The sequence below is a fragment of the Zosterops lateralis genome, assembly GCF_965231275.1.
Source record: "Zosterops lateralis genome assembly, chromosome: 5".
NCBI classification, from domain to species: domain Eukaryota; kingdom Metazoa; phylum Chordata; class Aves; order Passeriformes; family Zosteropidae; genus Zosterops; species Zosterops lateralis.
The window spans coordinates 8,556,056-8,582,947 of record NC_139766.1 but is presented as its reverse complement, the minus strand read 5'-3'; the positions used below and the strand labels follow the sequence as shown (position 1 = coordinate 8,582,947).

The 26,892-nt window shown below is 38.2% G+C and overlaps 1 protein-coding gene across 4 annotated transcripts in view; it reads right to left on the bottom strand.

The window, feature by feature from the left end:
- NSD2 (nuclear receptor binding SET domain protein 2) overlaps positions 1–26,892 on the bottom strand; it is a 98,808-nt gene that overhangs the window by 7,494 nt on the left and 64,422 nt on the right. For 3 of the 4 annotated variants that reach the window (XM_083861719.1, XM_083861718.1, XM_083861720.1), the window contains exons 7-13: positions 26,786–26,863; positions 25,209–25,327; positions 23,035–23,139; positions 21,716–21,797; positions 20,614–20,738; positions 7,760–7,891; positions 6,500–6,721 (exon numbers count right to left, since the gene is read on the bottom strand). In XM_083861719.1, coding sequence (XP_083717845.1) covers positions 6,575–6,721; positions 7,760–7,891; positions 20,614–20,738; positions 21,716–21,797; positions 23,035–23,139; positions 25,209–25,327; positions 26,786–26,863 — 788 coding nt within the window. In that variant the 3' untranslated portion in view covers positions 6,500–6,574. Of the gene's footprint in view, positions 1–1,070; positions 1,188–1,279; positions 1,550–1,768; positions 1,873–2,320; positions 2,527–3,287; positions 3,445–4,511; positions 4,692–5,372; positions 5,574–6,499; positions 6,722–7,759; positions 7,892–20,613; positions 20,739–21,715; positions 21,798–23,034; positions 23,140–25,208; positions 25,328–26,785; positions 26,864–26,892 lie in introns of those variants that run through there. The other variant, XM_083861721.1, reaches the window with a different exon arrangement.

The following is a 26,892-nucleotide window of genomic DNA, read 5'->3' as shown; positions in this document are numbered from 1 at the left end:
GACTGTCCTGCCTGCGTGCAAACACTTCACTGCATGGGCAGCTCAGCCTTGTAATGGCACTGGTAGTTTTGGCAAGATACACCCAAAATGAGCATTTATTAATTACAGTATTAGTCAAATACATGTTCAGTTCAGATATTTAACACACTGATATTTTATGTCAATCTAGCAGAGGAGTGAGAAACTTCAAGCGTTCAGAGAAATGTGGTTTATCATTCTGTAGTGGTAACTGCTGTGCACAAACTCCTCAGTTACAGGACTAACGAAAACAGTAGCTGTGGAAATACAGAACCTTGAGAAAAAGAATGCTGGTTGAGACTGAAAAAATGCAGGACTGGCAGCCAGCTCTTGTTTTTCTCCTAACTAGCTGTCTGGGGACTGAAGAAATGTAATATAGATAATCTATAACTCCTGCTGTCCAGGTTCTTCACTTTCTCTTCCTCCCAAGGAGGAAAATACTCAGAGGTGTGCACAGAAGCACAGGGGCTGAATTATTTTGGTGTGTTAATTAATCTGCTGCAATAATTTGCTGTGAATCAATCTGTGAAGGGCTCACTGGATACTAACAGAGAATGCTTTCAGAAAAAAGTTTTTACAAAAGCACAAGCCTAGTTTTGCCACAAACAATGCAAGGGACAGATGGCTGGAAAAAAGATTAAATGCCCTATATAGGACACAGCCTCACAATTCTATTCCACATTCTCTCAAGCGAGAATTTTATTTTCTGTTGTTGAAATTTTAGTAAAAGGATTGCTAACAGCAATTCCTTCCACTGTATCACTACTATTTCTCCAAACTTCATACTTCATTTTAAGACTAGGCAGGTAAGTACTGTACTTAATTTCAAACAACAAAGCCCAACCTATAGACCTTAGTATGTAATTTATGACATAACACAGAACTAAGGAGATTCATTAAGAACAGAGAGTGCAGACACAGAAGATGCAACGCTGTGAATATATGAAACTGTAGAAGGTCAAAGGTTGCAGAGTGCCCTGCCAGGGTGATCAATAGAAGAGATCAAAGTAAGGTTGTAAGTAAATAATGGCAAAAAAAATCAAATACCCTACCTTATCAATAGTAAGCATATAGAAGTGGGTGATGTCATTTTCATGTGCATATTTGATTCTTGCCATACATTCCTCTTCGTCAATCAGCTCTCCCACATACTCATTCACAAACTCCCCCTGAAAGACACCGAGTATCACTAGTGAAGTATATCCCAAACCCACCAACAGCATCGCAGGCCACTGATTCTCTGGGTAAGAACAATTCCTACCTTTTTAATGTCCCTCTTGGCAACCAGCCCCCAGCCCTTGCCATCAGTTTTGATGATCTTTGTCTCGGGGTACTGGCGCTTGGTGAAGCACTGGTTCTGGCACCGCTCTCCCGCCGGACACACTTGTGGGTGGCACTCGTACATCAGCATCCGATTGAGGCACTCCGAGTCAAAGCCACAAGGGTTTTCATCCGTGGGCTTGCAGTTGCACTTGGGAATCTCAGATATGTCAGCAGTGTATATCTGCACTTTACCACAAGGTTTATTCACCTGAAAAATGCATTCAAGTGGTGAAAACATGACTTTAAAACAGTCAATTTTACGGCAAGAGTTACAAAGCGGTTGCTAATTTGGTTTTGCACCACTACATGCTCCAACAAAAGCAAAATTTTACCATCTCATGACTGTAAAAGCAGTTACATCATTACAACCTGACCCTATCTCACTGCTCAGCTCAAACCTTTGAGAACCCATGTCCTCAAACTTTACCTTAATGTGTTTGTATGGTGGAGGTTTACGTTCACTCTCCTGGGTTTCTTTGGCTTCTCGCTGTAGTTTTATTTCTCGAAATCGAGTTTCAGCTTCTTGCAAAGCTGAAAAAGATTGCAGCATCAACATAAATGCCTGAAAGAAGATTATTCCCCCCCAAACTGACTTGCCCATTTCCATGTGTGTTAAAACAAAGCATTGTCTATTTCCTAGTCCAGTCATTCAATTTTCTTACAAACAATGCTTCTGGAGTGTTAATGTTCTTAACAGATGTATAAATTCTACTCTTTCAGTCTTCCAGTGTGAGAGAGTCTCTCTTAGTCTTTTTTTTAGCTTTCCAGAAAGTAAAAATCATCAGATGCCAGTCTTTTGTAAGACATTAAAATAATGTTTTTACGCAAAGACAGTAATAGCGACTGCTGCCCAGGACACCACAAATTTCTTTAATTCAATATTGTAAAACATGTGTTCAAACCCCAAGGCTATGCGTGAAGAAAGCAAAGCATGCATATCATATCCCAGGATTATTTTTGTTTACTTTTAGCTATGTACCATTTTTGAAGACTTTTCCAATTCCTTTGATCCCTTGGTATCTACTCCCTCTGTCTCCCTCCATGTAAGGGAACACCCGTGCTTGGTGCGTCCAATAGTAATCCTTAGAACCAAAGAAAAACACAGGAAATTCTCCGATTTCATGCTTCATTTTCTGGATATTTGGGGGAACGTTTTTCGGATGGCAAACTTCTGCAGGCCACCATCTAGCACAGAAGTACAAATAAAAAAATACAGCATTTTAGTCAAGCTCTTCCTTCAAGACACAGTTTAACAAAATCACTTGAAACAGCAGTAACTGATTATTATTTCCAAGATCCAAGAGGATTTAAAATCCTTTCCTCTCCTCTCTTAGTAGAGAGTGAGAGAAGACTAGAAAAGGAAAGCCTGACACTCAGACCTGTGGGACTTCACCTGCCTGCAAGGTAAGAAGAAAACACACAGGACTCCCTGTGTCTGGGTAGCAAAACCATCATCTTTACAAGACCTGCAAATATTGTAATTGTCAAAGATCAAGAGAAGGTTGATAGCACTAATTAATGTTTCAAGGATAACCCCCAGCTGCCTCTATCTCATTCAAATCTCATCCAAGTGTGAAACACCAACAACCTGAATCACTGATGTCCTAGCCAGCGAGGGAGTAATTCAGCCAATTACCAGTTTACCAATTGTAAATTACCTCCACCAATTGTGTCAGAGATCTCTGACACAAACAGGGGTTGAAAGCTTATACACTGGAGGCAGAAGTCAGAAGACTCGAGGAGTCCTGTATGGGTAATGCCTTGGCCAAGGGCAACAGCAAAGCTGCAAGTCTTTGAACCTGAAACTTGCAAAGAGGTGAGGTCCCTAGTTCAGAGAGGAGTCAGAAATCAGTGTGCAGCAAGGCTGGCCTACAGGAGCAACCAGTTGTATGATCCTTAGTTAAACATGCCAGTACTGTAAAACAACACAAATTCCTTCATCAGACCTGTAATTTCCCAGCTTAACCCAAATAATATCCTGGAAATGGAGCTTCTTGCCCGCCCTGCAGTCATTGCAGTACCAGCTCCCATCTGGCATTTCAATGTTTAAGCAGTCAGGGTGAAAGGCTGCTGGGCAGGACTCACAGCACAGCAAACTTCCACCTGCAGACACAGAAAAGGAAAAGAGGTTGGAAAACATCAAGATCAAAGTATAAGTTTTGAATTCCAGACAGGTTAGAAATTATACACATGTGGTAGGTTCAATTAGAAAATGAATGGTTAAAACATTTGTTGCTGACCCTCAGCAACAAATACACACATCACTTAGTTGGGTACAGCAGCCAAAAGATCCTGACTAATCTGAATGCCTGGCAGACTTGGCTTAGTAACACATGCAAAATAACAAGCAAGTTGGTGATAAAAATGCCAGAATAATGTACAAATTATAATTACTTTGCTGTACTTTAATGATTACAATATGTTTAACATAGTTTTAATATATATTAACATTTCTTTGTAAAAAGAATTGTAACCACAACAGATTTCTCTATGACTTTGGGGTTTTTTTCCCCCTCTTGAAGGGCTGAAGGAACAAGGTTGTTAGTTTGTTCCACAAATTATCAAGTGGAAAGTTGGCTGCAGCTTAAAAGCTGCTATGCTGCATGTTAATTTGTTAACAAATCAGGTAAAGTTTCACTGCTACAAGTTTAATCAGCACTATGTATTTTGTGGTTCTCAATAAGGAACAGATTTATTGTACAGGATAAAACAAAACACACTTAATTTGTGGCAAACCCAGCAACAACTAATACTGATTCCATTTGCAGTCTGCTGCTAAACTAAAAGCAACTCTTAAAATATTTACGGTGTAATATTACATATTAGCAATAAAGAGACACAAAAAGCTTTAGTACATTGAACACAGGGGAAAGAACAAAAAAATACTCATTAGGTGTCTCTCGTAAAGAATTAAATTGGGCTTCTGATTGATGGGTAAAGCCCAAGTAAAAACATTCTTTAATAAATTATTGCTGGGGAAAAAAAAATTAAAACCCTGAAGCAGCATAAGCCAACTTGACATTACAGCAAAACCTAACAAAGCCTAACTCAATATGCCACATTACTACCGATTTGCTATGAACAGATTAGAAAAACAACGCTTAAGCTGAAGAATAAAACGCTTTGATGTTGCATTTCTGAAGGAGCTCCCTCCCTCCCCAGCCGTTTACCTTTGGAGCACACAAAGCACCAGCTGACATTGACATGGGCGTGGTGGCTCTTTCCCTTCATGGCAGTGAAGTGGTTGGTGCAGATGATGCTGTTGGAGGCGATGACGGTGCACCCCGCGGCGATGCAAACGTCCCCGGCGTGGTACGCGACAGGGCAGCGCACGCAGCGCATCATCTTCCCTGCAGGGCACAACACCCACGCCTTACTCTGGGGCAACACTGACTCGTGCCACAGCACAACACTGCTGAGTTACTCTGGGACAAAACTGACTTGTTATTTCAGCAAAAAAGATGGTAGTGCTGAGACATTCTATACACACACAAACCCCCAGCCGTTATGTTTTCAATGCTTGCATATTTGCAACAATGCTGAATTAATAAAGGTTTTTGGAGAACCCTACAGCCAATTTAAAGCACTCTAAGACTTTAATTATGCACACCAGCTCTTCCTGAGTCAAGTAATTTTGTCTGCAAATGTTGCCCAAAGCTAAGAATCAGAATCAAAATGTCTCCACGTTCATTGAGCCTTGCTGCAGTGTTTGTACATTCTTGGGTCCTGCCCTCACTACTTTGCCTCTCTCCTTGATCATCTGAACATTCTAGATTTCATTCTCTTGAGAAGAAAACATGGTTAACCATGGTTAACTGAAACATAGTTTAAAAAAAGGAACAAACAAGGTAAATACTAAAGCTGACTAAAACTTACCCTACTACTACTTTTTAAAAAATTCTGAATCAATTGATAGTCCACTTATGCCTAACAAAACTGCAGCTAGCAGCTCTCAAATGGACACATTCCTTACCTTAACATACCATAAATAAAATGAATTCATCAGTCATAAAAACGTAAAGTGAAACTACCTTTTGAAATTCGTGGATGTGAGGGGTTACTAACATGACAACTGAGGCAGCTATGGAGAGGACATCGAAAACCCCTGCTCTCAAACACAGTGAGATGAAATTTCTTCACACAAGCTTCGTGGTAGAATTTTCCACAGTGAGACACAACACAGCGTTTCACATCTGCCTTTCTCTCCTTACATACGAAACAGGTGTGCACACCTAGTGGCAAAATAAAAAATAGAATGTAAAATCCAAACACATGAATTTAAAAAAACTTCTCTCATGCCTTTATGTTATGTATGACGGAGTTGCTTTTGTGGTGTAGAGGAGGTTTTTTTCAACAAATCAAACTGCATTACTTGATGCAGCAATTTGTTTACTTTAGCTCTTTAGTATTAAATGCTGATCTGCTCAGATACAAGTAAAATAAAGTTACTAAGCAAGCCCATTTGCAGTTAAAGTGTACACAACAACACCCAAAGCCTCACCAATCTGATTTTATGTTCTTATTTATAAGCCTCAGTACACCAGGACAAGTATGAATTTTTAGTTTTCAAATTTTTTTAAACCAATGAAATAGGATGATGGCTTGTCTGTGGTCCTCTGAAATTTGAAGAAGGACCAAAAACCAAAGACAAGCATCCTCCAATTTTTTTTTCTGGACTAATTGGAACAGCTTTATTTTGAAGAAGCAGTTCCAACAAGGTTTACTCCATGTACTGAAATGAGCTTACAAGCAAGAACTAAATCTTATGCAAAGTTTTGAGATTAAGAACTTCCAAGCAGTTATTACAGGATTAAAAGCCAATGAAATTAATAGCAATAATGTAGTCTTTTAACAGGAAAAGCAAAAGACTGATACAGACACACAAAGGACTGAAAAAGAACTCTAAATGTTTCACTCGCCACTCTTTTTTCTAGGATTTCTTAAGTCTTTGTGACAGACTTTAAACCTCATCCATAATTGTACTCAGAAAGCAAATAATCTGCATTTATTAAGGCAATGGGATTCTGATTAAATTAGCCACATTGCAAGAGAGTTCTCACTGAAAACAGGGAACTTTGTAAAACATGGCACACTTAGTGGTACTCTATCAACTCCCAACCCTGTCAGGTCCCAAAGGATAAATAAGGGTTCTCTGAGGATACATACTCTGTCCAGGAGGATGGCCTAGAACAATATATGGGGAAACTGTAACTTTTTTTTTTTTTTTTTTTAATTAATAGAAAGGGACAAACTTGCCTGATGTGCATTCGCTACAAATGAATTTTCCTGCTGGTCTTCCAGAGAGCCCAAGGCAGCTTACATGAAAAGCTCGATAGCAAAGTCCTTCACACAGTAGAAGATCACCTGTTTTTTCACACAGCTTTTACAACACAAAGGCATTGAATGTTAAAGAAAAGTTCACATGTGGAAAATAACTGTTTTCTTTATTCCTTTTCATATACTGCTCCTCAAAATATCTTTTCCCATTGTTGAAATCAAATTTAACAAGTGAAAGATAATTTTAAAAGCATTGTCACATGCCCTGGCTTCAAGTTGAAACAGGTAACAGAATCATTAAACCACTAGAAATATCCCTCTCAGACCATGCTTCAGGAGTAAATACAACCTGACAGAAAAAAAGGAATAGAAAAAAAAAGCTGTAAGAAATATTCCCTGAGCACACTGATGCATCTGAGTAGGGTTAAAAAGAATCCACCCTTTCCTTTGCCTTGGCAAAAGGAAATCAGTCCAGCTGGCACAGTGACACTTTTATATCTGAGTGGTTAGCAGTGACACATGCATAACTAAAGATGAACCAAACAGTGCTGGCACAATTTAAGGATTACCCAACATTTACAGACAGATACATCCTCATTCCCACTATGTACAAAAAATGGAAATGTAACTGCTTGCCCAGTCTCACAGAAACAAATTTCATTTGTCCACTTGGATTGTGTTATCATTGCATAGCCCAAGAGCCTTTCTAGAACAGTCTGAGGAAAGGCTTTTGCTTTCCTGCCTGCACACCACGGCAGGGCAGTGCTGGATCTCTGCTGCACACAGAGCACAAACCCCACTGGGCTGGGCTTCCTCCTCTGTGCTAACAGAGAAACCAGCAGCTCTTCTGCATCATCTGACCAGTCACCTGGCAACACTCATGTGCTTCTTCTCAGCTACAAATTATGCTTATCTTACAGACCTGGAAACTCAAGCAGAAAGGCTAAGTCATTTACTAGAGGTCAAGAAAAAAAATAATTAGGTATTAAGAATTCCATTTACTGCCATGGCAACCTTGTCACTAACAGACATCTTAGACACACATGATAAACCTGTTTCTGGCCTAATATTGTCGTTTTCATATTTAAAAAGACCTTTCCTGGGAAAGCTCAGAAAACACACCCCAGCTAACATCTCTCACCTGACACACATATTCTTTTTTTGCTCCCGCTCCTCGCTCAGATTTTTTGGATGATATAGACACTTCAGTCTGAGTCTCATCAGCACTTTCATAGGGGGACTCTGAGCGCTCATCTCCTTGGCCATCAGAGATCTGAAGATTAAACACAGGTGTTAGAGCAGGCACAGATGGTCACTTTTGCACAGCATCAGAACTGATGGGAGCAAACACACTGCAATTCAGACTAGCAGATTTAGGCACACTCTTCTGGTTTGGTTTCCCCCACCTTCAAAAAAACACCTTGATTAAAAGCAGAATACCCATTTACAGAAGTCTCATCGAAAGGATTACACAACAATCCCCCTCACCAGCAACTTAACAGCAGCCAAAACAGAACACCAAAATGTTGTAATATGGCACTTTATTTATACTCAATTCTATAATACAGTTAGCAAGAAGTGTCTAGTCATAACACAGGAGTATCTTCAAATCCCTCGATTAAAGTCTGAGCATGTACTTTGAGAGCAACAGTCAATTTTTAAAAAGAAACTTGGTAAACTCCAAGCTGCATACAAAAGTCTCTGACCCAAATATTCTCCAAGAAAGTGTGAACAGCATATAGAAGAGAAGAAGAAAAGAACAAGCAGCTCTCAATACGTTTAAGGAACATTACAGTCAACAATAAGCTCAAAATACTATAGAAGATAGCCCTGTTACGGAAAAATATCATATAACAGATCTAGATGTAATAAACATGGCGTGTTTTTAAAAATAGTTGTAATTTACTTTTTAAAAACCCATCCTAAGTAACATATTTAAAAGAAAATACAGGGTAGTTTTCAGTTCAATAGAATAGAATAGGTTAATGAACAACCAAGTAATTTGTCTCATCCCACATTACACCAGAAGAATTTCAGATGCAGAATTTCATGCTGTTGCCCCCAGATGATACTCAGTGAGTTGTGCCCCACTAAGTACATTCTCCAGGAGAAGATCACAATTTCAAATTGCAAAAGGAAGCCTTAATTTCTCTTTTAGCTCATTCTAATGGTTATTCACACATACCATCAAAAGTACTGCCTCCTGTCCCTTCTGGGTTGTCTAACTACAACTCAAGAGTTGATGATGCCTTCTCCAGGCATTTCAGCTATATTAAAGTCCCTTGGAAGCAGACGTTTTCCTCCTGTGGAAGCATGCTGCAATTAAGCCCGTTTCAATCCTTTTTGTTCCGCCCTCTAATTTTCTCCCTAGGGGACTTTTTCCAGCATCTAGAGCATTTTAGTGGGGTTTCTCTACACCTTTTCTGTGCTTTAAAAAGGTTGTTGAAAAATCAAGCGTGAGAACTGGAGGCAATAACCCATTACAAGTCTCGTAAGTACCGTATCCAAAGGAAGCCAACATGATACCACTCTTCTCCACTTCTGTTCTGCTGTGCAAGAATCTCCCCAAGTCTCATCAATATAGCACTGAAAGTCACTCTATATTGCTGTGTTATTTAAGAGATCATTTTGGCCAATAGCCATTTGTCAGGACACAGACACACCACTTTATATAAAGAATTTACTCTCTGTTTTCAGACACAGGATCTCATATTTATCTACAGTAAACCATATTTTTCTACAAATGGCCCAGCTACATGCGGGAGACAGCTACATGCAACCTCCCTATCAACCAGTCCATGTAATGTGCAAATTTATAAGAGGTCATTTATTTTGAAATCAGAAAGAAAAATGTAAGACCAAACCAGGCCTAGATTTAGTCTATATAAAATCCCTTTAGAAACACTGGTTTTGATTGATTAATTCTCACTGCTGCTGCCAGCTAACTTGCATTCCTCCATTTAACATCTGCCTTCTTGGATCATGTCTAAAAATATTTCATAAATTGGATCAGACTGACAGTTGTCATTGGTTGGTGGGTTTTCCCCCCTGCATTACTTGGAAGGGTATAAATGAATTTCCTCTGTGCAAATTCTTACCTCCACTTCATCTATGAAAATTTCTACAACTGGAGTGATTTGGAGATTCGGCCTGACCATTTCATAAGTGGTTAAAAGAAACTGAAAGTAAAATCACTGCTTTGTTCAGGCACCAGGAAATCTCTGTTCTCTGGAAGGAGCTGTGAAATAGTGAACTGCAAAGTTCTTGCTGAGAGGGGGCAGATAAGGGAAGGCAGCATGGGAACACAGCAAAACCACAAACCCAGTTTCCCTTATGGTTTAAGTAAACTTACACACATGCTCATTTTTGTTTAAACTATTCCCATTGAAACATTAATTAGTGTAAGCAGTGCACTGCTCTAACATTTTTAGAACCTCATTATGTTCTTGTTTGAACTAGTCGGAATTAGTCATGGTTAGAAAAAAGGAAAAATAAGTTGGAAGGTCTTAGATCCACATTTCTTTTCCACTTAAAAACAAAACAGAACAAAACAAAACAAAAGCAAAACAAGCAGTCTTGCTGTAACCTGACACTAGGCTTCGCACCTTTCTCCCACCTAAACCCAGAGAAAACCCATTTGTGCAGCACTCCTCGAGTTAACAATCTTCCCAGCAGCAAAAGCAAGAGAGCCTTGCCCTTCAGGAAGATGTTTCTCTTCCTCCAGCTCACTGCTTTTGAACACAGAGCAGAGAAACAGAACCTAACCAGTGATAAATATATTCAGTTAAGAGAATGAGTCAAAGCAATGTTTTCCAAGATTTTCCTTGGTTTATACACTCTGTTCAAACGAAGGATGCAGACGTCTATATGTAAAGGGAACCCTATTGGCAGGAGGCAGTTTTTCAGAATCCCCCTAGATATGGGTGACAAAATCCCAGCCACTTGTGAACCTCAGGCTCACATCAATTTTCCTACAGAACGGAGATTTTACCGCCTCAGAACTAATGCACCAGCCCTTTATTTAAATTATATGGTTACTGAGCCAAAAAAAGGAGTAGTGCTGGCAAGAATCAAATCTGACATCACAAATGCAAACACAAAAGCCAAATTCTATCAGTCCATTTCAAGAGAAAACTTGGCAATTTACATCCACCTATCGATTACTGCCAGATTTCAAGCACAAATACCAACACACAGAGCATGAACAAAATACCCTCAGTTCATCAACTGAATGGCTACCAGGCTGAGAGTATCTTTCAAAATCTCTCCTTTATGGCTGTCAGGAGTCTCACACACTTTACAAATCAAATGCTCTATTAAGCACCAGTTTTGTATTACACAGACAAGACTGGACACCTGCTCATGGCTGTCTCAGCTCCTAAGAGTCACTACATTTACATGCAGCTCAGTGATACACTCCTGTGGCCTGGTGCAGGCTGCAGAATACAGCTCTTCATCCCTGCCACCACGACCAAAGGTTTAACAACCCTCTCCAACAGCCATAACCTATCCACAGCTCACAGACACTTCATTACCAGATTTCATTAGGGCCCTAATAAAGGGGAAGGCTGGCAGATTTCCTGTGGTAAGGGATGCATTTCTTTAGGATAATTTAACTGGACCCTTATTTGTATCCTGCAGAAGGTGAAACATGGTCTATCAGACATCTTTGAATAAAGTTCCCTCTATGAAGAGAACTGGAATTCAACACCTCAGCACTTGAAGTTATCCCAGAATAGCCAATGGAAATACCAGGGAAGTAAAAGAGCATAATCTATTCCTTGAGGCCTCTGGAGAGGAGGCTGAGAAAACACTTCATCCAATGTTTCTCAGAGATAACTTAGAACCTAAGAGAGGTATAGCATGAGGAGGTTGGGAAAACTGTATTTGCACCCCAAGCAAGCTGTAGCAGCCCTATCAGGTTCTGATTTATCCAGGGGACACTGAGTTTTGCAATTAAAATAAGTGTAGATTGAAACAGTCACTAAGTAAAGATGATTTACAAGAAGATTGCTAGAAATCAGTTCATGCTGACGTGACACAGCCACCTCTGCAATGAAACATAACACTTCTGTGGAAATTTTTAACAGTTCACATACCAGAGCCCAAAACACAGCCTTCGATACAAATCTGGACAGGTTTTGGGGGGCTTGTTATTTTACTTCTTAAGTTACAAATACAAATATTTCCCTGGCAATCATACCAGAGCTTGTCTTGTCCATAATTTTGTAATATAATCCTTCTAGCAAAGAAAATTGTATATAATTAACTCTTCTGAAATTCGGGCTGAGGTTCAAAGTAATCAACATTTAAATTAGTGGCAAAAGGTGTTAATTGGCAATTTGTAGCTATTTTATTCTGCTTTACATTTGGAATAATTTCTTATTTCTCATAAAGGCAAAGGACTGTTTTAAAGAGCGTAAATTTAGGGGGAAAAAAGCCAAGGCTGTTCACTTCAGATTTTTAGCAAGTGCCAAGTTTCTGCACTGAAACTGTACCTGAACTCTATCATCATCTTCATTTTTCTTTAGCCATTACTGCTGCTGTGACATGGGAAAACACCTTTCCACTGAAGGGTGGATCATTGCAATGCACCATCAGCCTTCACATACTGCACATCAGTCAGGCTTTCCTTCCCACTTCCTTCAGCTACTGAACGTCAACATTATTTTGTGAGGACTCGCCTGCAGAGCCTTTCACACTTCACTGCCTGAACACTGAGCAAGGGTGGTATTTCAGAAATCAAATGCAGCTCTTTCTACTGGAAACTGTGCACCTGCATACACAAGTGAGAAAAAGGGAGGAAAACAGCCTAAAAACCAGTTTATGCTCCTCATGTGGGGTGGGCCAGAACTTATTTCAGGGGTTAGTGAGGTTCTGAATACAATTACTACTCACAGAAATGACCAATTTTCCGTCAGGCTCCTAAGGCAATCCTTCCTTTCCCACGTGTCTCAGCCATTATTCACTACTTACACATGTAAGACTCAAAAGGGAACATGTAGGGACACATTACTGCATTTTTCCAAGTTCCCCATAGCTTTATTATTGAAAAAATACTTCACTACTGAGTCAAACTGGGACAAAATTTTGGCATCTCTGTGAATTCTTTGTGTTTAGTATTGTATTTTTACCCCTGAAAGGACAGAAATTGTAGCAATGGGTCATTAAAAAATTGGGTTTACTCATCTCAAGATATTTTGAGCATGTATTTTATACTACTCCTGTATTTTTGGAACAGCTACTCAGGCCCACAATGGTACAGGGACCAGCATATAAAGACTTCAAATCCCCCAAAGTATTTTTAATTTTCTTTTGAACTGTATGTTAAAATTCCCTATTCACAATAACCAAAAGGAGTGCTTAAGGGTTTGTTTCAGACAAACAGCAATCTATTTTTAGAAAGACTATGTAACAATGCTTGTAAAAAGCCATCTTCAAGATGAATTCATAACTGAATGAACATGTTTTGCATACTGCAATATTTGACGTACAAAGCCAGATTACATCAGCAAGCATGCTGAACACTGGGTAAATGTTTAACTGCTAAATGTAAGGATGAGATTTACTTTTTTTTTTCCCTGCTTCCTGGACTACTTTTACCTGTTATGTGCAAAAGGCACCTAAATGTGCATATGGATGCAAGGACTGTTGGTGGAATAATGGAGTTTCCTTGGCATGATTATATTGAGTAATTAAGTGTTTGGTTTTCAGAGGTTGCTGAGCAGGCTTAGAGGAGGAAATGTGTGCAACTCTATACAATAGTTACCATAAGAAAACACACCAGAGCATTGAAAGGAATGAAACTGAGTCAGCTATGTGCATTTTCTGAGTTTATATGTTTATATTCTTAATTTTATCTTTTGTCTGAAGCACTCTAAAATGATTAAAAGGGGGTGAGCAGGAAGTCAATTTGACAGAAGACTGTACACAGATTTTGTGTACAAAATCGCTTCCCAATGTTTTTCTCCTGCAAGACTTCCTCCAGCTGCAACACCACGAGTCCTGCAGCTGCAACACTGAGTCTGAGTTAACTGCACAGCTCATTGCACCACCAATTAAAGGTGAAAGGATAAGCACTAATGTAGGGAAACATTTCTCACAGTACATCGAAATACTGAAGCCAGATCTACTATCAATTTTAAAGCATTTTTTTCCAACCAGGTGCCTGATTCCGGTCTCAGCCACACACCTCGGCAGAAATGCAAGGTAATTCTTCATTACCTCCAGCTTTTGACAAAAAAGAGTTAAATAAGAGCTGGGATGTACACTCAGCTTGCATATTTCTAGAACCACGTGGGTGAACTTTGCAAATGGCATTGTTCCTTCCACATCTGGGTGGCTGAAATGTCACTTATTTTAAAAAAAAAAGTAGTGACATACTCTCAGTTGGCATTCAATCATACTGATACATTATATAAGCCGTGAATCTGTGAAAGGCTAGATTGGAATTTAAAAATTCAAATCATGCTGTGGTTCAAAGGAGCAGATGAAATCAAATACTGACGTAGACATTTGCTCCACCCACTTGAAGAAAAAAAAAAAAAAATTCTCCACTTAAAATTGCCTCCTTCCTTTCAGGTGGCTCCAAAATCAGAGTAAATACCAGAGCCAGCAAAATCACTGCTCTGTAATTTCAAGGAAAAAAAGCTTCAGAAATTCTAGGTCTGAAAATAAAATGTCTGTACTCATGGAATCTGGAGCCTGGGAATTTAAGAAGTTATGACAGTAAGAACAAAAAAATGCAAAGGTTCTGCTTGATCAGCTGTGACCTGGTTATTAAAAGTGTCTTTTGTTTTACATTTAGGATTAAGTCTTCATTTTAAACAGCTGATCTAAGAAAGCATCCTTGCTAGCTCAGTGTTAGCCTAGGAGGTGGAGAGGGGGTCATGGTGTGTCTTTTTTTCTTCCTTAGAAGTACTTCCTGGCTAAAGACTGTCCTAAAGGACCAGCATTAGTATTTGTTAAGGCAAAAACTTCTGTCTCATGGAGCAGAATCAAGTCCCAAATACTATTCACTGTGTATCAGCAATTGCAGACTGAGCACCATCAACACCTCTGTGCTCATCAGCTTCCTTGGGACTTTCTCCTAGATCCAATTCAGACAAGGTTTTCCTGCTATGTTTGAAGGCTCAAAACAAATATGGAAATTTAGCCAGAAGAAGTTGTTAACATTTGACCATCTATGGTGCCCACACTGGGACAGGCTCCAACAGTTGCTACTCCACCAGTCACCCACCCCTTTAGATTTTTCCAGCTACCAAAGTGCAATTTTTGTCAAAAAAATTTCCTCTTCAGAAAACTCACTTTATCAATTCATTGTCTAATAAAAGCACTTCTTGTATTACTCACATATGCTTGTGTAACAGCCTTCTTAAGACTTAGGAATACAAGCTTTGGTTTTAGTCATTCAAGACAACGATGTTCTTCTGTCACGTTCTGTGCAGTAACAAAAACAACTAAAGGGCAAATTTTTCAAGAGTCAAAGGCAACCCCTCCCACATCCTGTTGGTTTACTTGAGCATCCCTTGCTTCATAATGCAGGCTGTAGGACACCAAAAGGAAACACACCCCACTATATACACTTATCTTAAAGCTAGGGGTTTATAACATGAAAATAAAGCATGACAGGGAATTATTTCCTCCTGCTTGTTTGGCAGGCAAGTCTCCTCCATTTCAGGAGTAGTAGGATCCATAAAAGAAAGGGCCCACAAAGAGTGACCTGCACCTTTTACAGGGATGTCTTAAGCAACATCCTCTCTCAGGTCACGTGCTATAATATATATGATGATCATATAATATGAACATATATACAAAAGATACACAGCATCTTTTCACAGGCAATTAGAGAGGCATGTCTTCATGAGTTCTGAATGCCCTCTAAGTTTCACTTTCCTTAACACTCAGGACATGGCTACAATCTCAGACTTCCTGACAAGACTTTAGAGTCGGTGATTTCTACACCACAGTCACCAGGAGGAAGTGGGCTGGGCAGGCCAAGAGCTCTCTCTATAAAGTTGGGAGCATGCATGTTCTGATAAATAAACTCTTCTGTCTTGCCAACAGATAAAACCCAACTGCATATTTTTTTCTTATTAACAAAATCTGAGCAGCTAGAAGGTTGGGTTCTTTGGGTTTGGTTTTGGGTTTTTTTTACTCTAAGAACAACTTATGAAAGAGTAAGTCAATAAGCAACATACAAACAGGTCAGGCTGTATTCAAAAGACAATCTATCGTGCACCCACACAGAGACAGAAAAACTGACAGAGCCAATTGAGTTACAGTTAACATTTCCTTTATTTCATATAAGAATTCCTGAACTGAATGAAGAGTGATATTTTGGCCCATACTGCTAGACTAGATAAATTCTTTAAGTATGCGGTGCCACAAGTGTACACAGTACTATAATAGCAAAAAAAAGACAGCCTGGGACAAGTTTCATTTTTATTATTAGCAGGAGTTAGACGTTTCAGATAAGGATATTATGCATTTCTGAATTTGCCTGGAAAGTTAATTAAAACTATGAGAACATTTTAAAACAGTATAAAATTGCCTACAGATACTCATGATACTCTGGTAGGGGATGTGGAATAAAAACCTACATCATGTAACATTCAGTTAACAGATTCTCTGCACTCTGAAGTCTAAGTAACACACAAGAGGAGAATAAGTACATAAGAAACTTAATTTTCTACACAGAATGTGCCATTGAAGAACAGAACTGAAGCTCAGAACTTTTTTCCACATGAAAATAGAACCATTGTAACAAAACTGTATGGTCTGGTGGATGATACAGGTCATGTAAAATGTTAGAGGCTTTAGCAGAGGTTTAGCAAGGAACAAGTCCAACTACTTGCAGTGTTCCATAAAAATGTACCCCTGACTGCTTACTGGTGCTTTCAAATGAGAAAAAAAAATCATAGGCATACATAAACAAACACAGGAAACAACTGTCTGCTAAGTCACAGGATGTAAGGTGGCACTATATATTAACTTATCCTTATGCAATGTTTAGAAGAGAGAATTATATTTGCAGGAAGCTTGAATGAAATGCTAGAAGCACAGTGATCTTGTTTAACAACCTGCAAGGCCAACTGGAACTCTTTTTCTTTAGGTCAGTAGTTCATTTAAAATAACATGAATTCCCTTCTTCCTTCCTGTTCTTAGGATCAAAAAGTCAGTTATTTTCACCTTCAGTAAGAGCTTTTAGTTGCATACTCTACGACAACTAGACTCCAGGGTTGATAAATGGAACTGACGTACTTTTTGAGTTGCAAGCTGCGCATGTCTCACGACTGCCTCCTCAAGCAAACACCTTACCTTTTAAGAGCTGTACGTGTTTTCTCCTTCATGTACACATGCTAATAATGCCCATTAAAAACGCAGCAAAATGAAATTTGTCTCAAATCAGTAATGGGAAAAAATCCACTGTTTAATATGCAGAAAAAAGCATTAAGGCTCGATTATAATTTGCATTGTTAGGCCTTGGAAACACGAGAATTTGTAGCTATAACCAGGAACTGAGCTTGTTTTGACACTGGGTGTTACAGAAGGAAGAAAGAATTCCTCTAAGGAAGATGTAATGAAATTAAAATAAAAGCACCTCTTCAAACCTTTCTCAGGCTTCTTTAAGCTGCCATCTGCTGGTCAGCTCAGACTTGAGGGTGTGATGAACGACAAGCTGGCTAACTTAGAGATTATTACACGTGCTTTATTTTGTCCTCTCTTAGGAACAGATTACAGTTTTTTTGACAAAGTTTGTAAGTAGTACCTATGGTCTGCATAATACTTTGACACTTATCTGCTGTCAACAAATTCATCCAGTTTAATGAACCCAGACAATAATCACAAAAATTGATTGAAAAGCTAAAGCAGATATGTTTCATGCAAACACACCAAGTGTGCTAATAATCCATCAGTAATGGTAATGTAAAGTCTTTTTTATTTATTAAAAAAATACTGATTACACTCTTACTGGCACCTACTACATTATTGGGGGGTGGAGGGCCAAGGTAAAAAAAGAAATTAAAATACACCACTGCATCTCTTCTCACAAATATGTGCTTTTGGATGCTTACACCAAGTCTTACATAGCCAGTAAAAAACTAATCTGAGCTTTTTCAGACTCCAAAGTGTTGAATATCTTTTTCACATCTGGCCCTACCAGTTGCTCATTAAGAATTATATTTCAACAAAATCATATTTCACATAAGTGACTTGTGTCAAGTGCCTAGAAGTAAAATTATTCTGTTTCAAAATTAAATGCAGGTATGAAATACATTTATTCCTGTATTAATACTTTACTGCTTCTGTCCACTCATCTTAAAACAACTTCAAAGCCCAATTGTTTGAAGGGAGTGAACCTCTAATCTCTAATATGTCACATCTATAAATCTGTTTTAACAAGTCCACACTCCCACTCGTATCTCCCTCCCAAAGTAATTTATCAATTGAAAATTGAGCCTTGTCTGATTTTACAGTATTTCAAATAAACCCCATTTTAAAAATATCCCCCAATAACAACAAAAAGCATTCAAAATATTTTTTAAAATGTCAAATAAGATGCATCTTTCAAACAAGAAAGAAGTGAGCATATCTTTCCTAGAACCTGGTTGTAAAGGACAGACATTTAAGGGGTGTGTAGCCAACAACAGTTCTTGACAAGTAACAGTCACATCCAGGTTCCATTCTGGAACAAGTTGTTCACGAAGAGTATGGGAGAAAAAGAAAGCAGAGGGGAAAAAAAATAGACTAGAATCCTCATATATACATCTTGTAGAGATGTATGTGCTTGTAGAATACAGAGGACTTTTCCTATACTTGTTAGGAGAGCACCTAAAGCAACACTAAGAAGTATTATAGTGAACACAGAAATGTGAAAGTTAATCATTAAATCTATTTAAAGTTGAGGAGAATTACATCCTACTCAATTAGCTGTGCAAGGCTTTCACCACTACCTGACTGTTTATTTTAAAAAAACTTTCCCTTAATACTGGGAAAGTTTCTCTCCAGATGAATGCCCTCAGGACATGTACATATTTAACTGTTTAGACGAGTGCTAAATAAAAATACAAAAGGGGAAAAAGTTTTTAAGAGCCACCCACACAATCCAGAACTTCTGTCTTTCCTTGTTTTGTAGAGCAGGTCAGTATTAATTTCTGAAACACATGCCTGACACTTTTGTTTTTATTATTTTTTAAAAGGCAAAAATATATCTAATATAGGAAACAAACTGGGCCCAATCTTTAGTTGGTCCAAGTCCAGGTCAGGGTAGCTTTAACCAATCCAAGGATTTAGTCCAATTATCTACTTCCCCCTGCACCCAATCCCCCAAAGTTATTTAACAAGGTGTGTTTTCTGTTATGCTGTTTGGGACTTTTTTTGATATCGTAATCGTTTGAAAACAATTAATTCACTTTCTAGTTTGTGTATCTGTGTTCTGTGTGCATTCTATGAAGTTAATTTTTCTCAGATCTTTTACTGTTTAGCAGCAGCTGAGTAAATCAGTGCTAAGTTTTAGAATTTCCATCTCACCCATATCCTGTCTTACACATGAACCATTATGTTACAACCCAAAATCCTACAAAAAAGGAGGTTTTTGATAAGAAGGACTTCTGGATAATTCATTTTATAATCATAATCTCGAGAAAGATACAAATCTTTCTCCTGAGTGCCCAATATTTAGAGATGCACATTTTGAGCCAAACCCACCCAGGTTTTTCCTTAAACTAGTCTGGTTGAATAGAAGGTCCCAAATAGACCATTACACAGACTATCCCATCAGCAAAGCCAATCCAGCAGAAGCTGGTAAGCCAAAAGATTGGAGTCTCTCAACTGAGAAAACAAAGTAAGTATTACTTTACTTGGCTGCTGCTATGGACATTATTTCCTGTGAGACCTCCTTGCTTGTTTTATTGGGGTACAGGAGGGAGTATTTATTGAGGTTTTTTTTAGTTAAAATGTTTTTCCAGTCACAGTTAAGATATACAGCCATTAACATGCAATCTTTTTTCCCTACCCAAAGGTAAACTGTTTACTGAACATTGCCTAGATATTTTAACTGCATTCATTATAGCACCTCATGCATTTTTTAGGGGAGATGAAAGTCTCTAGGAGAGCTGGAAGCCCTATTCCCTTGTTAGCAGGCAAGTATTTTCTCTACAGTTTTTGTAACACAAACTGGGTGAAGCTGTTTGTCTATGGATATTTTCTAAATCCTACCAACTACAGATCCAAACCCACCTGCAAAACAGCATGCATACTTCACCCTCATGCTGCCACTCTTTGGCTGATTGATTTTAACAGTGTAGATGACTTGGGGAATGGTTTAATGGATTGTATGAATACACTTCTGGTACATACATTTTATTTATTGTATGCCAACTGAGAAGAATTACAGTTCCAAATATGCAGAGCTAAGACTATGATTAGCAAGTATCAAAAAGATACATCCTTCACTGCCTGTTTAACTCTATTGGAGTTGGAGCTATTTGCATCACAGAGAAATAGCACTAAAACAGCCTGAAAACTAATTTGAGTTAAAAGGGGCTCTGCTCAGAAGACTGTCCAGTTCTAGATCAAATAGAGGATTAGGCAATTTGCTTTGATATAAAAGCTATGGCAACATGACAATATTGAGTTACATAATGTAACTAATGTAGTACACTTACATAAAAGTCTGTAGAAGAAAATACAGAACACACGGGCATTTTACTTTGCTTCTAATAGAAGGTTACAATTCTAAAACGTTGTTGGTAAATACATTAAAAACCACAATAATATCTCGACGTCCCCAAATCAGACGTTCATGTTACAATAAATGATTTGCAATGCACACGTTAACAGGTTTCACAGAGGCCAAAACTGTAACTTGTCTAGAGCACCAACGTTAGAGAATTCGCCTTTGATTTTTGCTTTTTTTTAAAAAAAAACAAGATTCACACCTGATAATTTCTGTAATTAAATGGCTGTGTGCAAACACCACTTTTTTTTTACCTCATTCTCAGTTAAGGAAGCTGAAGGAGATGAACTCTTGCTAAAAGCAAGAGTTGAAGATTCTGCTGCTGAAGCCCGATTTCGCTTCTTCAGAGGTTTACATGCATCAGACAGATTTTTCGTTGCTGTAAAATAATTTTGGTTTACAAAGTGAAGTTTGGAACTTTAAAATGTTATCTCCCTGAAGCCATTTAAAATACTCCTTCAGATACAGGAAGGAATTATTTAGGTATGTCTTCTGGGCACCTACATAGGACTAAGTGAACATGAAGCTTCTGAAACCATGTATTTTGGCTTCATTTTAAAAATAAAGGTTTCCATTAATCAAACATGTACTAAGAAATATTTTCCCAATTTTTTATCATCTCATTTCTATTAAAATCAAAGTACCCTGTGACTAAAGACCTCTTGAAAGCAGAGGTAACAGTTATAGGAGAAGGCCTACGTGAGCTCATCACAATCTGAGTACCACTAACACTTTGTTAAGAGAAAATTTATACACAGGAGCCAAGTGCCACACATTAGCTATGGCACATCACCACTTCTACACCATGCAGGACTTGCTGAAGCTTGCTTGTCTTTGGCAAATCATGGCAACATCTGAAGAGACATGCTCTGATAGCAGTTACCTTAAACTTGAGCATCATTAACAAGCCTGACTTTGGTGTTTTGATCCAAGGTTCTACAGAATTCCCTCTCATGCTCCACACTGCCTCCCATCAAGCACCATTTTGAAGGACTGAAGTCCCCAAGTACCTGATGACACTGACTGCAATTGTTTTACTGGGCCAGTGCAGTGGGCAAACAGCAGGAGCAGCAGGGTTTGCTTCCTGCTGGCCAAGATCTCAGGGCACCAGCTTTAATCTGGTGCCATCACACGGGGAACTTGTGAACTGCTGCTCTCAATCAGCAATACACAACTTCAGCCCAGGATCGAGCTGCAGGAGGGCAGTGAAGGAACAGGGCTCCCCCCCAGCTGTGGCACAGTGCCTGCAGCTGCTCAGAGTCAGCAGCATTTATAGCCGGCTGCCTCGGACAACCTGGGCATTTTAAAATTATTTAACTGAAAAAGTTACATTAAAACTTATTCTGACCACATTACCTGACTGGTTCTTTTGTGAAGAGGAGGTTTCTGTGACCTTAGAAGAGTTTGTTTTTGCTGTTTTGTCATTGCTTGTCTCCCTCTGTCACAAAAAAAAATATGAAAAAATAAAAAAACTCCTAATTTATGAGTGGTTGGATACAACTGGCAATTAGTTCTGGATTTATGTTATTAAAAAGAAAGTGTCTTTACAAATATCTGAATGGTACTGTAGTTAAACTAGCCCCACTCAAATGAATTTTAAAACTCATTTACAGCACAGGGTACAAACCCATAAACGAATGAGAAATATTAAGGAACATAGTACTTCAGCATCCCACTTATCCATCCCAATTTCAGCATATCAAAAGGGGGAGTGCTAAATGAACACAAAACTTGTAAGTTATCCTTACTACTCTTTGTACAAACTGGTCAAATTAAAACCTTTAATTATTAAAGGTAAATCGCAGAATTAGTATAGAAATTTGAGAGTAAACCCTGTGCAGAGCTCTATGTCTCAGAGAGGCTTTCTTCCAACTCCACAACTTATAGCAGTGCCATTTTTAAAATTACTATGGTTAAGATTGTTTCAGCATTTCCAAAATAAAACCACTATTTTCAAAGGAGAATTAACAGCACCTAAATTTGCTCCAAATTGAGAATTCATGATTAAAAGTTTCAGCCAAAAACTGGGGAAGTTTTTGTCAAATCTTTGTCAAAATTAAGACATTGTTCCTTACACATGCCACTATTTTTTTTTACATTTCTTAAGTTACAAATTCAGTAAAATTACTAAAACTGTAACCTAGAATACTTAACCCTGACACATGTTCATCTGATTAATAAGCATAACTCTATTGAACAGAGAGATTTACACACATTTCCAACAGTTTATGTGCTTTTTCACAGTCTTCATCTGACAATCAGTTTTAGCAAGGAAAGATGTGCAGGTGAACACCTCAAAGGCCAGAGAACTGATTTCTTTTATAAAAATAAACATGAATGGCTACAGATGTGCCACTCTGTGTTTTTACTGAGCTTTAAGCAGACTAAGCTACCCTACCAACAATGCCACCAGAGGCTCCCAGTTTCTGTCTTCTAAGATTACTGTTACATTTCTGGGCAGAAATGAAAGAAAAGAGGGTGTCAAGAGGATGGTGCCAGACTCTTTTCTGTGGTGTCCAGTGACAAGACAAGGAGTAATGGCCATAAACTAAATAAAACACACCAAGTTCCACCTCAACACGAGGAAGATTTCTTTACTTTGGGGTGGCAGAGCATTGGAACAGCTGCCCACAGAGGTCGTGGAGTCTCCATCTCTGGAGACATTCCAAACCCACCTGGACACATTCCTGTGTAACCTGCTCTAGATGACCCTGTCTTGGCAGGGGAATTGGACTGGATGATTTCCAGAGGCCCCTTCCAATCCTAAGGATTCTGTGATTCTGTGAAAATGTACAGGATATTTCATTCAATTTAAATTTAAAGCACACTTTACAGAACCCCCATTTTGTTAATGTGCATTTTATATACAGCATCAAAGCAACAACAAGCAAATTAGTTTTTCAGAACTTCCATATGGGTACTCATGGCTTGGTTACTTTACGTGAAAACATTCTGATGTTGTAAGTAAGAATTAAGGACAAAGGGAGAGTATAACCCACAACTCTTGTGCAAGAAGTAAAACATCATGAAATTAAAGCTCCTCCTATTCAAAATGATCGTAACCAAAGCCTGCAGGTAAGCTGGGAATAACAGAAAGAAGGTGTATGGTTAGTGTTTGCTTTTTTGAATCATTACATAGATATTTTCACTGTCATTCACTGAACGTTCTACTAAGCAGCAGCACATACAGCTTGAAATGCTTTGGGATTGTGAAGGCAGGGAAAAGACTATGAGAGAATTCCTAAAACAAACCACAAACCATATCTGACCCTTCTGTGGAGCATAAACCCTACTAAATGCATTTAGAGTTTCCAAACTATCTAATATTTACACACATCAGCCCCCTTGTAAGCAGTTCTGATAAACTGACCAGAGAGAGAACAACATTTTTAAAGTGCACATTATAAAGTCAGTGCCATTAGTGCTATAAATACTATAGGAATAATTCAGCTCATTTATTTATTTTCCTGCTAGTATATTCACATGTGAATCACAGCACTAAAGATACCAGAACCTCCCATGCATGAACTGTACTGCAACCACCTTTCATCCTATTTCTGAGAATGCAGGCTAATTGTAGTGTACAAATGCTGGTGGGACAGGAAAGTACCTTTAGAACAATCAAAACAAGGACTTTACAGGAGGAATTAATTATATTAAGTAAACTTCATTATTCCATGGATCTAGTGTATTACAGTGTATTCAAATCAATTAGACAAGTTTAAAAAGGTTTGAAAAACTGCTCCTAGAAAGTCACATGAATATGCAACAACTAACCCATTCCAGCAAAGAAGTGCAAAAAACAGTTTTGGACCTTCTTTCTGCAAAGGTAACAGCATTAAGAACTACCTCTGTCCCTTGCTAATCAGCTCATTAAGCCGATCTGAAATTCTGGGGGTTTTTTTATATTAAACTCTAAGACAACAAGCTGTCTTAATATCTACAGTATCAACAGAAGTAGCAAAATAACCAGCCCACCAAACAGACTGACACAAATAAGACCTCCACAACTCATTTAAAAAATAAATCTACTATATTTCCTTCTATTAGGTTGTTTAATTTGATTGCTGTAGCACTGAAGTTCTTAGCTTAGGTCTATGGTACTCACACTACAGTATGATACTGCAATAAAACACCTGAATGTGTGTGAGCTAAGCTTTACACACAAGTAAAACCCATAAAATTCACTGCTCTAAATATATGACTAAATAAACCTGTGCCTGAGTCTCTACAAGATACGTGCTGTGTCCACATACAAAGTGACCTATGCAAGGAAAATTCTCATTCTCACAAGCAAGCTAACCACAAAAGAAGCCTGCATTTTGTGTGATAAATATACTTTTATTGCATAAATATAAATTTACTGCAATGTCCTAACCCAAGAAAAGGGTCAGCATGCCACTCTACAATGTCCTATAGCCTTCCAGTTTGTGAAAAGTAGTTTTTCTGTTTTGCTTTACTTCTTTCCTCTCTTCTGACTTCTGTCTAAAAGTAACTATTGACTAAAGTTGTTTTTTTTTTACATTCTAGTAAAACTAACTCCAAATCAGGAGGAAAGAACAAGAACTACAGAGCATAACAATACAGGAGGTCTTGCCTCCCTCTGCACAATCCTTTGGGAAACAGTTTAAGTAGCAAGTGCAACTTGTCATACCTCCATCCTCAAAATCAAAGGAAAAAAATCCCACAGTGGTAAGCTCACATGTATCTTTGAATATTGACAACAGGTTGGTATGATATATGGACATTTCTTTTTTAATCCTGAAAATGGAAATGCTGACAAACTTAACTACAGCAATGTGACTGGTGCTGCTATAAATAAACCCCAACAAACCAATGACATAATTACCTTCCGATTATTCTGTTTATCCATCCTGAGTCTTTTCCTAGGTGCTTCCTGAACTTCAAAATCTTCTGTAGGCTCCTTTGTCCTCTTTTTTTGGTTTCTTTTATTTCCATGTAAATTACCTTGGGATGGGGGATGGGGGAAACTCACATGAAAAATAATCTAAAACCCACTTTGAAATTATTTGAACTGATCTAGTTATTTAAGGTACTTTTCTTTCAGTCATTACTTTTAAAACATGATTAAACATTAACACAATTAGATGACCTCTTAATGCTTAGGGTCTGGTTTCTGGTGCTGAAGACTAACTCTAGAAAAATCCAAATCAACTGCTTCATACTCAAGTTATTTTACACAGATGAGTCTACCTATACAAGCCCTAGTTTAAGATCTGAAATGTTACTGCCCAACATTTATTTCATATCATCAGACTGCATGTGATTGATCTATACAGCTTTTAATTCTCCTGCCACTTTGTAACACTGTCTGACCACTAAAATTACTTCCTAAGTCTCCTCCTTAAGCCTACTTTGAAGTTCTCCACACAACACAGATGAATATACTGGTGACATCTATTAAGGGGCCTCTGAAAAAGACAAGACAGCACCAACTGTACAGATTAATTCTCTTTCTGGTAAGGCAATTCCAGACTCTAACAAGCTGATTGTATTTTACACGAGACCATAAGATCCCTTGCCTTTATGAACCAGAATCCTAGGAACAGAACCACACTGGCCATTTTAGACCAGAAAGTTACTCGTGTATTTAGATGGTTGTTCACTGCAAAGTTCAATCAGCTGCTAAATACAAAGGGTCAGTGAGTAATCTACATACCCAGCCACAGGTTCCACTATTGTTTGCACCTCAAAAAGATAGATGAGGGTTTGGGAAGTGGTCTGTTTCATCAAGATGAAATGACTACATAATTCTACTCTCCAGTGCTCTCTACTTTATGAAGCTACAGAGTATTATTAGTATGAAAATTGCAAGCTCCAGGGGCACAAATATGTTAACTGAAAATCCCCCTACAGCTACAAGCATTCTATTCCATTGGGAACAAGTATCTGTAAATATTAAAAATATAGCAACTTGAAAATATGAATAATTTTCAAATTAGTGTTCTTATCTAAACAATCTAGTACATATTCTATGATCAAACTGAATCCACAAAGCAGACTGAAATGGCTCCAGGAAAACCTGCTACTTACAAAAAGCCAGTAAAAGAAATCCCACAACATTCTTCCAAGTTTAAGATAAGAGGATTTGAGATGGGGAACAAGTGAACTGACATATTTTCATCTGTAGGTAACTATAAATGTACACAATGTATGTACTAGAAACACCTGGTACAGGTACAATTTCAATTACATTTCTTGCAATGACACTGAGAAAGGTGAACAAAATTCAGCACTACAGTGTTAAGATATTTAATTTGGGATCCATTGAAGTTCTAACGTCAAGGAAGACAACATCTGAGATAAAATAAAGAGATTATGATACGTGGGTGATTACATTAAAAAATACACTCAGTAGCTACTTATAATGATGAGCTATTTGCACACAACACAAATTTCAATTACTTCTGGATCTTGATCTCCTTTTAGGTGAGTCTTGAAACACTTTACGTTTGGCCTCTCCAATATTCTTCAATGATGAACCTTGAGAGATACAGAACGTGTTTTTTTTT